At 48.7% G+C, this 14,252-nt stretch overlaps 1 protein-coding gene across 1 annotated transcript in view; it reads right to left on the reverse strand.

The window, feature by feature from the left end:
• CPED1 (cadherin like and PC-esterase domain containing 1) overlaps positions 1 to 14,252 on the reverse strand; it is a 190,741-nt gene that overhangs the window by 6,615 nt on the left and 169,874 nt on the right. The window contains exons 21-22 of the mRNA XM_060244835.1: positions 9,729 to 9,816; positions 4,562 to 4,708 (exon numbers count right to left, since the gene is read on the reverse strand). Of these exons, the coding sequence (XP_060100818.1) occupies positions 4,562 to 4,708; positions 9,729 to 9,816 (235 nt within the window). The remainder of the gene's footprint in view (positions 1 to 4,561; positions 4,709 to 9,728; positions 9,817 to 14,252) is intronic.

The following is a 14,252-nucleotide window of genomic DNA, read 5'->3' on the forward strand; positions in this document are numbered from 1 at the left end:
CTGATCTATGTGCCGTCTTAGTACCTGGCCCCCCTCGGTGGTCACCTCGTATGACCTGGAACCTGTCACCCTAAGGACTCTCCCCGCGACCCAATCGGGGCTGCTTGCGAAGTTCTTCGCGTATACAGGGTCACCCGGAAAGAACCCCCGCACTGCCTCCCGGACCTCTGGGGACCCGCGGACCTCGGGGGCCCGGTCTGGGTGCAGCCTGTCTAGACGGGTTGTCAGTTTCCTCCCCATGAGCAGTTCCGCGGGGCTGGATCCCGTTATAGGGTTTGGGGTGATCCTGTTGTGGAACAGGAAGGCTGAGAGGCGGTGGTCCCAATCCCCATGTACTATTCTCCCCAGTGCTTCCTTGGTGGTCCGCACCATCCGCTCCGCCTGGCCGTTGGTTGCCGGATGGAATGGTGCGGACCTTATGTGTCGTATGAGGTACCTCTCCGTGAACTCCCGGAATTCCCGGGAGGTGAAGGCCGTTCCGTTATCCGTCACCAGGGTGTCTGGGATCCCGTGCGTGCATAGGACCTTCCGGAGTGCTCGGACGGCTGCCGCCGTGGAGGTTGAGGCTACCGGAATCACCTCTAACCATTTTGTGTAGGCATCCACAAGTATAAAAAAGATCTGGCCCTGATACGGGCCGGCAAAATCTAAGTGGAGGCGGGACCATGGCCGCCTGTTAGACTCCCATCTGTGGACCGGGGCTGACGGGGGATCGGGCCGGGATTCTTGGCAGGGTTGGCACCTCCTCACCCACCCCTCAATTTCCTCATCCATGCCCGGCCACCACACATAACTACGGGCCAGGGCTTTCATCCTCACGATGCCCGGGTGGGTCTCGTGGAGGTCTTCCAGTACCTGTTTGCGCAAGGGGGGGGGAACCACCACCCGGCTGCCCCAAAGCACGCACCCCTTGTGTGTCGATAGCTCGTCCTTCCTGGACGCGAACGGTCTGAACACTTCTTCCACTTTGCCTGCCGGCCACCCCCTCCCCACCCAGTCCCTGACCCGTGCCAGGATGCGGTCCCTCCCTGTCGCCCGGGCTACCTCTGCCGCGTGCAGTGGGCGCTCAGGGAGAGATTCAATGAGCATTACCCCGTGTGCGGGGGCGGGATCGGGTTCTGTTATGGGGAGCGGCAGGCGGCTGAGGGCATCGGCGTGTCCCATGGCTTTGCCCGGGCGGTGTACCAGTTCATACGTGTAGGAGTTCAGGAACTGGTTCCACCTCAGGACCCTCTGGGATAGGATTTGGGGGGTCTGACGGTCTGAAGCTAGGAGGCCCAGGAGCGGCTTGTGGTCAGTGGCGATGGTGAAACGCCTACCGTAGAGGTAGTCGTTGAACTTGTGCACCCCCGCCACGATCGCCAGGGCCTCCTTATCGATTTGAGCGTAGTTCCGCTCCGCTGGGGATAGGGTCCGTGAATAGTATGCCACTGGCACTTCCCTCCCGTCCGGGAGTTGGTGCCCCAAGACCGCTCCCACCCCGTAGGGGGAGGCGTCGCAAGCCAGGATCAGTGGCAGGGTTTCATCATAGTGGTGCAAAACCGCGTTCGAGACCAATAGGTCCTTGACTGCCTGGAACGCCGCGGCTTGGCGCTTCCCCCAGACCCACGGGGCTTGTTTATCAAGCAAACGGTGTAACGGTTCCGCCACGGCGGCCTTGTGGGGCAGGAACGAGTGATAAAAATTCAGCAAACCCAAAAAACTTTGTAGCTCCGCTTTGCTTTTGGGAGCGGGGGCCTGCACAATGGCCCTAGTCTTGTCCTTAGTCGGGTGAATTCCAGCCGCGTCCACGGCGAATCCCAGGAACTCCACCCGCGGAACCCCCAACAGACATTTTTCCTTCTTCACTTTCAACCCCGCCGCTTGGAACCTCCGGAGGACCTCTCGCAGGCGGCCTTTGAACTCTTCTTCGTTCGGGGCGGCGATTAAAACATCATCGAAGAAGGGTTGCACTCCGGGAATTCCTTTAAGGAGAGAGTCCATTATGCTTTGGAAAATTCCCGGAGCCACGCTCACCCCGAACTGCAATCGTTTAACTCTAAACGCCCCCCTGTGGGTCACGATCGTCTGCGCCTCTGCTGTCTTAGCGTCGACTGGCAGTTGCTGGTATGCCTGTGCTAAGTCCAGCTTGCCAAAAACCCGTGCCCCTGCGAGTGTCGATAGTACATGGCTGACTACGGGGACTGGATACGGGTTATCCTGGAGCGCTTTGTTGATCGTGCACTTGTAGTCAGCGCAGATCCTTACGTCCCCGTTCGGTTTCACTGGCGTTACAATGGGGGTCTCCCAAGCCGCATAAGTTACAGGCTCCAAGACGCCCTGGGCCGTGAGGCGATCCAGTTCTGCCTCAATTTTCGGCTTTAGGGCAAACGGGACGCGCCTCGCTTTGAGCCGTATGGGCCGGACCATGGGGTCAATCGGTAGGGTGATGGGCGGCCCCTTGTAGCTCCCCAGGGACCCATCGAAAACCTCGGGGAACTCCTGGCAGACCCCTTCGAAGTTGCTGGCCTGCACGTGCTCCACCCCTACCAGCTTGATCCCCAGTGGTTGGAACCAAGCTAACCCCAGAAGGGTGGTCAGTTGGCGCTTGACCACCAGTATGTCTAGGGGCCCCTTAAAGCTTCCCCTCTCCACATGCACCTGGGCCCACCCCACGACGTGAACCGGGTTTTTCTGGAAGTCCCTCAGTACGAAATCCGCTGGCCTCGTTTGGAGGCGGCGGCGGGGGCATAGTCTCGTAAGGGTCTCCTCTGAAATTATGGAGATCGAGGAACCCGAGTCTACTTCCATGACGCAGGGGGCGCCCTCGATCCGGACAGACATTTTGACCTTGTCCGGGGCTGCGAGGGGCAAGTTCAGTACCTGCAAGCTGGTGGATGCCGTCGTGTGGGTGTCCATGGAATCGTGATGCGCTGACGGTGGTCGACGGCTGCTCTTGGCCCGGCAAGCCCGGGCGATGTGGCCCATCTTCCCACAGCTTCTGCAGTCCAGGTTTCGGTACGGGCAGTCCCTCCTTTCGTGGGGGTCGCCGCAGCTGGCGCACTTGGAGCTGGGGTTGGTGGGGGCCCTCTCCGTCGCTCGTTGTCTCGCGGGGACCCGAGTTTCTGTCCTCTGTGGCCGTCGGAGCTGGAACGCTTCTTCCTCTGCTCGGTCCTCTGGTCCCATTTCTTCTTGGTGTACTGCCTCTCCCCGCGGCTGGCCATACGCCTTGGTGGCCCTCTCGAACGCCGTCGCCTCGTTGAAGGCTTGTTGTAGGGTGAGCTCCTCCTTTGCGAAGAGCTTCTGCTGCAGTCGCTCGTCTCGGAGGCCCCAGACGAAACGGTCCCTCAGGGCTTCGTCCCTCTTGTCGAAACTGCAGTTCCCGGCGATCTGCCGAAGGGCCGCCAGGTAGACCGCCGCTGTCTCCCCCGACTTCTGGTCCCTCTTGTGGAAGAGGAATCGGCGGGCGACGATGGACGGTTGGGGCGAAAAGTGGCCCGTGAGGAGTCTCACGACCTCCCCGTAGGTCCTCTCAGTCAGCTTCGCCGGAGCGGAGAGACCCCGTGCGATCTCGAAGGTTTCTTCTCCACAGACGCTCAGCAGGACGTCTCTCTTCCTGTCGTCATCTTCGATCAGGTTCGCACGCAGGTAGCATTCGACCCTTTCTGTGTAGGTCTCCCATCTCTCGGGGTGCTCCGGGTTGAACTCCGCTAGATGGCCCGTCGTTACACTTGGGTTCGCCATGGCGGCGGCGGGCTGTGCGATCCTGCGGTCTCCGCCTTCCTCGTCTCCGGCCAGGTCTGGTTCCCCTCGGGCGGCCGGACCTAGCTCGATCCCATCCTCTTCGCCAGTGTAATGTACTGGGAGACGAGACGTGGTGAAGACTTCAGGCTTTATTCGCTAGTACATTACGGAACTGGCGAACACGCGGCCGGGTCCGCCAATATATACAAACACCCCGGAACAACCCCCCCGCTGGCCAGCCCAATCCTGGCCAGTTAAACTTCCCGCGCTTGACATTGATTGGCTGTGACTTTCCCCGCGCTGTGCCTGGTCGCCCGAGGACGCGCGGCGCGTGTGTAGAGTCCGATACTCTACAGAGTTCCAATAGAGTTAGCCGTGTTAGTCTGTTGCTGCGAAGTAGTAAAGAGTTCAATAGCACCTTTAAGACTAACAAATGTATTGTAGCATAAGCTTTCAAGAAACGCACCTCTCTTCATCAGATGCATGGAGGGCATGTAGAAACTGGCCAGATATATATAGGTGGTAAGGAGAAGGGGGAGTGGATGCAGGAAGCGAGTGCCATGTAAATGCAAAGCAGTTGCAAAAGTAACGGAAAAGGTAGAATGCACAACAGCTACTAGCCACTGAGAAGATCCAGTGAAAGATCTCAACCTCCAAGTGTTTTGTTTGTCTGGGACCAAAGGGGATCAAATACCCATTTCCAAAATGCCCTAAATCATTGTCCAGTACTTTTCATACTGCACAGCAGTGCAGCTAAGTTGCAAATATTTTAACAAACACATGACAACTCAGGGATTCTTTGAATTATTCACCAAAATAAGCATTAACAAATGATCACCTCATGAAAATGGCATCCACACTTCCCTTGCAAAAATTCCTTGTACCGCCCCATAGTAAGAATGAAAGTATCAACCACTTCATAGCCATATTGGCTTGCCATCTTCAAAATAGCTTGATTTTCATTCCACAGATTTTGTACTTCTGCCTGAAATTTAAATTTAAAAAAAATCAGATTATTTTCTCTAATTCACTGATATACAGTTTTTGCTAAAATACATTTATGTTAGTCTTGGAGCAGTAAAATATGAATACATATGTATAAAAATTAAACCAGAAAATAAAATCCTCAGATCTTCATAGAACTTGTCAGATTTTTTTAATGGTGACAGTGTCTGGTACAACAGTGTCAGGGTACCCTGTTCTAATACACTGCCCAAAGTTGACTTATCATGGATGGAGTATATTCTAGAATATCATAATATTCCTTGCTCCTTTGTGCATTTTTAAAGTGGTGGGTTTTTATTTTAATTTTTGTATTACTGTTGAATTTTTGTACGTATCTGCCTTGGGAATCACACTGCTGTGAGAGACAGAAACAATAAAAACATACCAAATATTTGAGGGGCTCAAACAACTAAAACTTAAATGTATATTACTAAACTGAGCATAAGTTCTTTCCTTGTTGACTCTCCATCTTCCTGTCTTCTGTTATTAGTCTATTTGGAAGTTTATATCCCACTTTTTCCATGGGAGGGATTCCAAGTGGCTTTAGGGCTGCCAGTCCCCAGGTGGGTGATACAAGAAACAACTATGATGTGCTGGCTAACAATATTTATTAAAATCATTTTAAAATCTTTGCAAATATCTTTTTGTACTTCATATTGTCAAGATATGTAAGCTCATTTCGCCAATGGACTTCCTCAGGAATAACCCTTCATAAAATTCTTCCAGGGTTACCAGCCTTTGGTTACAACCCAATGTAAATGCTCTTCTACACCATCTTCAAGTTAAACATTTACTGCTCAATGACACTTAAGTGCATGTACTTCTATTTGGAGCTTTTTTGTTGTTGTTCAGTTGCACAGTCGAGTTTGACTCTGAGACCCCATGGACAAAGTCACGCCAGGTCCTCCTGTCTTCCACCATCCTCCAAAGTCTGCTCAAATTCGTGTTTGTTACATCAGTAACGCTGTCCAGCCATCTCATCTTTTGCCATCTCCTTCTTCTTTTGCCTTCCATCTTTCCCAGCATCAGGGTCTTCTCCAGGGAGTGCTCCCTTCTCATTTGGTGGCCAAAGTATTTGAGCTTCAGCATCTGACCTTCCAGGGAACAGTCAGGGTTGATTTCCCTTAGGATTGACTGATTGGATCTTCTTGCAGTCCAAGGGACTCTCAAGATTCTTCTCCAGCACCACAGCTCAAAAGCATCTATTCTTCTGCACTCAGCCTTCCTTATGGTCCAGCTCTCACAGCCATACATTACTACTGGGAATACCATCGCTTTGATTATACAGACTTTTGTTGGCAGGGTTGTTCCTGAGAGGTACTGCCTGATAAAAACGGAGTACCCCAGTGCAAATAAAGAGAGAGGGTCTCCTACTTCTATTAAACAAAATGGAGTCCGACCTAAAAAAAGGCGAAGAAAACACTCCATATAAACAGGTGGAGTGGACCCAGCTTGTTCTGGTTGGTGCCTGATGTCTGTGTCTCAGCGTAGTCTTACCCATTCCCCCCTCCAGCGGGGGGCAGGGGGGGAGCAAAAAGTCTGCTGACCACTCCATTATTCCCTATGAAGACTGATTCCCATAGAATATAATGGAAAATTGATCCAGGGGTATCTGGGGCTTTGGGGGTGGGCTGTTTGTTGAGGTAGAGGCACCAGTTTTCAGCATAGCATCCGGTGCCTCTCCTCAAAACATGCTCCAAGTTTCAAAAAGATTGGACCAAGGGGTCCAGTTCTATGAGCCCCAAAAGAAGGTGCCCCTATCCTTCATTATTTCCTATGGAAGAAAGGGATTTAAAAAGTGTGCGGTCCCTTTAAATGTGATGGCCAGAACTCCCTTTGGAGTTCAATTAAGCTTGTCACACCCTTATCCTGGCTCCACCCCAAAGTCTCCTGGCTCCACCCAGATATTTCTTGAACTGGACTTGGCAACCCTAGGCTTACATTATTCTCCTATTGTCCATTTTATCCTGACAACAACCCTGTGAGGTAGGCTAGTTTGAGAGAGACTGACTTCCCAAGGGCATGGAGGAAGCTTCCCTCAGCAGTGGGAATAAGAACCAGCAGCTCCCAGATTTCACTGTGATACACCCAGTGAAAGGGCTGCCAATCCCTTTAAAAAAAAGAAAAGGGTCAGCAGGAACTCATTTGCATATTAGACCACACCCCCTGACACTAAGCCAGCTGGAACTGCATTCCTGCTTTAAAAAAAAAAAGCCGTGGATACACCGCACTGGCACTTGTCTCCTTCAAGCTGAATTTCATATTGTAAACTCCTTGGGGCAGAATCATGTCTTTTTGTTGTTACTCTAAAAGTGCTGTATACATATATTATATTATTATAATTCTAAGTCTTCATTATTATATTCTATTGTATAAATGTATGTTATACTTTTAATTTGGTGTTTAAAATGAAAAACAGCAGGGCTTAAGTTCTGCCAGGCTCCCCAGGATTCAGCCCTAGGATCTGTTCTCAGTTCAAACCCTCAAATGTGAAGGAAGAATGAATGAAAGAGCACAGGACTGAGTGCATTTCTTTCATTACTTTGTAATTCTGGAGAGTCTCCAAGAAATCGGGATGACCAGGTGAGAGGATGGTACCTCTAGAGAAATTTGAGCTCCACTACCACCTTTTCTAGTCACCGAGTGCCAGAAAATAAATTTAAGCCCCGCTACCACCTTTTCTAGTCACTGAGTGCCAGAAAATGTGCTTGTGTTGGATTCATCTTTTTGTGTAGTGGTTAAGAGCGGCAGACTGTAATCTGGAGAGCCGGGCTTGATTCACCATTCCTCCACGTAAAGCCAGCCAGAGGTCCTTGGGTCAGTCACAGCTCTCTCAGAGCTCTCTCAGCCTCACCTACATCACAAGGTGCCTGTTGTGGGGAGAGGAAGGGAAGGTGAAAGCTGTTCTGAGATTCCTCCTCCTCTTCCTTCTCCATTCCTCTGCACCCAAGGCCAAAGTGGGCAGACTAAGATAATAAGGAGGAATGTTGGTGGGTGATTATAGCTTGTACACTGAGGAAAGTTGTCCATGAGGTGGAAAACTTCCTGTCATGACTGCTCATCAACAGTGTGATAACAGATGCTTCCATGATGGGGCAGACTGCTGCACAAGCAAAGGACGCCTATAACAGGGAACACAGTCACTCCCATTACAACTGTATTTGCCCCTTCAATCCAAAAATATGTTAGCTAATAAGGCAGGTTTCAGATTAATTGAATTTTGCACAACTCACAATGTTATAACATTTAATGGTCTTTCTAAATTTCCACCTGCATCCAATTTTACATTTTTCTCTTTATGGGGCTGTAGTGTAATAGATCATTGTTTAGGGTTGCCTAATCTTTTGTAGTTTATTGATAATAATTGCTATAGAATCACACACGGAAAGTGACGATTTGCCCCATTATTAGCTTTAAGATTGGAAAAATGATGACTTATTAGCCACCAGATACAATCTATGAAGGTCTCTGAGAATGTCCTGAAAAAAATTAAGTGGTCTGCAACCCTAGAAAGGGAGTTTTCTTCCCTCTTTGATTCTGAAGTGAATATAAATCCACAATTGCCGGCTGGAATGCACAAGTGCGGGCATTGTGCCATTTGCCAAAAGGCTTGGGAAACTGCATTTGTTGAATTTCCTAGTAGACAAAAACATCAGATTACTAGATTTTTCAATTGTCATACTTCCTGGATAATTTATGCTGTTTTCTGTAACTGTAATAAGGCTTACACAGGGAATTCATCTAGGAGTCTCTGGGCATGTCACAGAACATAAATCAAGGATTGGGTTATTAAATATGGATGTGCCTTTAGCATCCCATTTTCACACTGCACAACCCCCTATAGAGCAGGGGTGTCGAACTTATTTGTTATGAGGGCCGGATCTGACATAAATCTCATTGGGCGGGGCCATGTCAGGTCGGGCTGGGCCATGTCGGGACAGGCCATGCACATACCTATTTAAGATTAGGTAGCAGAGATATAAACTTTATAAAAGACACAGACAAACACAATTACCAGTAAATATTTTTTTAAAAAAAACTTAAAACATTCTTAAAACATTAGCACTCAAAGGTACTTTCTTTGTATTTCTCCCATGGGATCCAGGGAACAGGGCAAAAAGAAGCTGTGGCTCTTTTTTTAATTTATTATTATTCTGAAGTGACACCTAGCCATCTGATATATACTGTGTTGTACTATAGCACCTTTAACTATTGTGGTTTTTTTAAATTTATTTGAATGTATTTTATTGTATAATGTATTTATCGTAATTATAGCACATGCCATGTCTGTGAGCCGCCTTGAGCCTGCCTTGGCGGGGAGGGCGGGATATAAATAAAAGTTATTATTATTATTATTTCCTTCCTTCTCCAGGGGACCGGGAGGGGGAGGAGCCTCAGCCAATAGAAGGAAGAGAGACTTGGCTCCTGTGTGATTGAGAGAGCTGGAAAAACAAGCTCTGCATTTCTCCCTTCCTCCCCAAGGGAGGAGCCTCAGCCAATTGAGAAAACAGAGGTTTTGCTCTGTAGCTCCTGTGTGATTGAGCAAGCCTTGCAAAGCAAGCTATTATGCAGAAGGAAGCAAACGAGAGGGAGAAGGAAGCAGATGACAGTGAGTTGCTCGGAGGCCTGATAGGAGCTCTCCAGGGGGACTGATTTGGCCCCCGAGCTGCATGTTTGACACCCCTGCTATAGAGGATTTAAGGGTGGCTATTTTGTACCAACTGAAGGTCCACTCTTATAATTGCATAGACATAAGAAAAGGACTGAATCAGATAGAGGCGCAGTATATTTTTAAGTATGGCACACTGGAACCCTCTGGACTGAATCAGTTTAATGATTTGGGGGCGTTTCCTATAAATGTGACTGTCCCTTTAAGGAGTCATTGGGTCTACAATACTGGAAAAAAAACTGAATCAGACAGAAGGCATTTGTTCAGTATGATGTACCAAAGAGAAATGTTAAAGGCCAAAAAACATTTCCACAGTAAAAAGGTGTCTTACCGGTGACAAAGAATGCACTCCATCCACTGGCAGATGAAACCCCATTCCCAGAGATTTTATCACTACTAAGATATTTGAGAGATTCACTCTGTGGATAAGAATATTTTTAAATAAGCACATCTTATTGAAGAAGAAGAAGAAGAAGATATTGGATTTATATCCCTCCCTCCACTCCGAAGAGTCTCAGAGCGACTCACAATCTCCTTTCCCTTCCTCCCCCACAACAGACACCCTGTGAGGTAGATAAAGATATTGGATTTATATCCCGCCCTCCGCTCCGAAGAGTCTCAGAGCGGCTCACAATCTCCTTTACCTTCCTCCCCCACAACAGACACCCTGTGAGGTAGATGAAGATATTGGATTTATATCCCGCCCTCCATTCCGAAGAATCTCAGAGCGGCTCACAATCTCCTTTACCTTCCTCCCCCACAACAGACACCCTGTGAGGTAGATGAAGATATTGGATTTATATCCCTCCCTCCACTCCGAAGAGTCTCAGAGCGGCTCACAATCTCCTTTACCTTCCTCCCCCACGACAGACACCCTGTGAGGTGGGTGGGGCTGGAGAGGGCTCTCCCAGCAGCTGCCCTTTCAAGGACAACTTCTGCCAGAGCTATGGCTGACCCAAGGTCATTCCAGCAGGTGCAAGTGGAGGAGTGGGGAATCAAACCCGGTTCTCCCAGATAAGAGTCCGCACACTTAACCACTACACCAAACTGGCTCTCTTATTGATATTAAATCACAAGCCATAAACATTTTTAAAATGTTGTATTAATGCAGAAGGTGGTAAAATCACCCCAGGGAGTTGCCAGTTTGAATACTAAATAAGAATTTAAGACCTCAGAAATGTTATGCCTCAGCTGTGGTTGCTCTGCTTAACTCAGGCCTTCAGCTATTTAGGTCAAGTTTAGGGTTGCCAGGCATGTATTGCTGATGATGGTCCTCTGGTCAGTGTATGGAAGCAGGCTGGCAAAATGTGGAAGGCCATCTTCATCGCCATGTGAAAATGTCACTTCTGGCATGACCTGAAAGCGCTGGCATCCTACTGGGTCAGTGTTTTAGCATTCACCCCAAAACTCTACAGAGATAGTTCCAGAAATTATGTCATTGTATGGTGATGATCACCCCCCCCCACCCTTCCCAGTTTTGCCAACCTGCTCCCACCCACTGACCAAATGAGCACTGCCCTGTGGGCATCAGCAACAATTACCAGGAGTCTGCCACCATTAGCAGGCACCTGGTAAGCCTAGTCATGTTATATCAGGGAAGAAATTTAATCAGAGCCCATTTGATGAAGGGCCATTCTGCAGTTCACAGGACTGAAAATCAGGCACACAGGCTGGTGGGGAGACAGTGCACCAGTGCTTTGTCCAGAGCTAGATTTATGCAAACGCTAAATAAACTACAGTTTTTGTCCTCTGGTTATGAGGAGGACTGTCAATATAAGAAGAAGAAGAAGATATTGGATTTATATCCCGCCCTCCACTCCGAAGAGTCTCAGAGCGGCTCACAATCTCCTTTACCTTCCTCCCCCACAACAGACACCCTGTGAGGTGGGTGGGGCTGGAGAGGGCTCTCAAGCAGCTGCCCTTTCAAGGACCACCTCTGCCAGAGCTATGGCTGACCCAAGGCCATTCCAGCAGGTGCAAGTGGAGGAGTGGGGAATCAAACCCAGTTCTCCCAGATAAGAGTCCGCACACTTAACCACTATACCAAACGGGCTCTCCCCATATATAAAATATAAAAAAAAACCAGTACTAAAATTACTATGGGGGTGACTTGTAAACTCGACAGTGTTAGGGGCTCAGCATGCCTTAATCCAGCACTGCCTGTCACAAGTATAATAGCAATTCTAAGGGAACTACGTTTCCCAGCATCCCTGATTTGACTCTTGACCAAAGAAATGGGAGAAGGGAGAGAAGGGGATGGAATGGAGAAAGTGATTATATGAGATAAAACTGCAATCAGGAACATGTCTCTGAGTGCTGGCAGTGAGTTTGTAGAGGTTGGGGGGGGGGGGGGTAGAAGTTGGAGTCTTGCTATTAAACTGAACACAAAACAGAAACTTTTAATATTGTGTTAGGAGAACCCCGGGAAGAATGGCCTGGACTCTGGAAGGACATTCCTACCACGTAATGGCCAACACGAAAGACCTAGTTCACCCTTAGAACTCAAGGTATTATCCCCCTGCCTTCAGTAAAGCTTCCCTGTTTACTTTCCTCATTAAAGTTCTTGTTGCTGTTAACTACCTATCACTGCACTTGTGGAACTCATTGGAGTTGATAATAGATAGCAGCTGATAATAAAAGCAGCTTCAGCACTTTGCCTCAAATCTTACTTGCACTAGTTTATATTATCTTTACTCAAGTATGTATTGTGTGAAGCTGATGGCATGAAAGGAAATGGAAAAGGCATCACATAGATCCGTGTTCTCATTGAGGTGGAACTATTTTATAGTTTAGAATTATGCTTAATACTAGTCTGGAGCCCATGAGAATTATGCTTAATACTAGTCTGGAGCCCTTCATGATTTATGACCTTTAAAGCCCTTCATGGTTATTACCTTTAAAGCCCTATATGGCCTGGGACCTGCCTACCTGAAGGACCGTCTCTCCCCACATGTTCCCCAGAGAGTACTGAGGTCGGGAACACAAAATCTCCTCACTATCCCTGGGCCAAAATAAGCCCGCTTGAAATCCACCATAGAAAGGGCTTTCTCCGTTATGGCCCCCGTATGGTGGAATCAGCTGCCGGAGGAGGTGAGGGCCCTGTGGGACCTTGTTCAGTTCCGCAGGGCCTGTAAGACGACCCTCTTCCGGCTAGCCTACACCTAGCTAAGATGAGAACTCAATGTAGCTTGCTTGACGTCTGTTATATATGTAATTGGAATGTTTACTGGTTTTTAAGGTTTTAACTTTTAAATGTTTAATTGTCTATATATTTAAATTGTTTAATTTTTATGTTTGACTAATTTCTGGAAGCCGCCCTGAGCCACTTGTGGGAAGGGCGGGATACAAATCATGAATAAATAAAAAAAAATAAAATAAAAAAAAATGGCTACTGTCACGGGTTTTAAAGGCCTCAGTTGGGGGGGGCGGCCCTACTGTATGTGTCAAGGCAGCCCCTCCCCCCTTCCTCATTGCCCCAACACTTTCTATCCCTATGTCTAGACAACCCCAGTCCTCTCCTAATCCCCACCCAAACCCCCTTCACCACAACAGTGCTATCACAATCCATCACTCCCCATGTACTAACTGTTGCCCGTCCATCCCGGATGTGGTCCACCCCACCAAAGGCAATGAACTGTTCGGGCTTACTCAGAAGTTGGTTTTTCCCTGCTCACTGCTACTGCACCAGTCTGCTCCCTTGTTGCCTCTCTTTGGCTCCGCTTCCCCACTGGGATGGACATCAGGCCTGTAGAATGTAGCTCCATCTCTGTCATCCTGCCACAGGCTCGGCAGTAGCCCAACTGCCTACTGTGGCTCCCTGCTGGCTCCCTCCCCAGTCTGAGACCTCTTCTGCCTCATTGCACTGCCTCTGCCTGCTGGCCCTACCACTCAGTTCTTCAGGATTTAAATCCTCCAGCTATAGGGTTGCCAAGTCCAATTTAAGAAATATCTGAGGACTTTGGGGGTGGAGCCAGGAGACATTAGGGGTGGAGCCAAGATCAAGGCTGTGACAACATAACTAGTAAGTAAGTAAGTAAATTTTTATTTATACCCCGCCCTCCCTGCCGAGGCAGGCTCAGGGCGGCTGAACTCCAAAGGGAGTTCTGGCTATCACATTTAAAGGGACGGCACACCTTTTCAATGCCTTCCTTCCATAGGAAATAATGAAGGATAGGGGCACCTTCTTTTGGGGCTCATAGAATTGGACCCCCTGGTCCAATCATTTTGAAACTTGGGGGATATTTTGGGGAGAGGCATTAGATGCTGTACTGAAAATTTGGTGCCTCTACCTCAAAAAACAGCCCCCCCCAGAGCCCCAGATACCCGCGGATCAATTCTCCATTATTTTCTATGGGAATAAGTCTCCATAGGGAATAAGAGTTCCCAGCAGACACTTCCCTCCCCTCCCCCCACTTTCTGATGACCCTGAAGCGGGGGGAGGGCCTTCAAACCAGGGGATCCCCTGCCCCCACCTGGGGATTGGCAACCCTATCCAGCTAGCCAGTGCATTCCCTCCTTCAGCCAGTGGCCAACCTTGTTTTCCTGCTTGCCTGGGTTGGCAGTGGCCTCCAGCCACAACTTGGGCCTTGCAGGACCGTCAGCTTGACTACAGATATGCTCACTGAGCTAGGGTCAGGAAATATAGGTGGGAGGTAGAAAGTAAGCTTAAAGGATGGGAAGTATTGCTCCAGTTTGTCTTGCTTCATTTCTTTCCCCTGTGTGGATTGTTTCACACAGTTTATGATTCATATTTATAATCAAATAATGTTGGTATTTAATATATAGCTGAGTGGCATTTGTGGGTCTACAGGTATAAAAGTGAATATGTCTTGAACACAATATTTGAAATTGCTGC

The sequence above is a fragment of the Heteronotia binoei genome, chromosome 8 (genome assembly GCF_032191835.1).
Source record: "Heteronotia binoei isolate CCM8104 ecotype False Entrance Well chromosome 8, APGP_CSIRO_Hbin_v1, whole genome shotgun sequence".
Classification (NCBI taxonomy): Eukaryota; Metazoa; Chordata; class Lepidosauria; order Squamata; family Gekkonidae; genus Heteronotia; species Heteronotia binoei.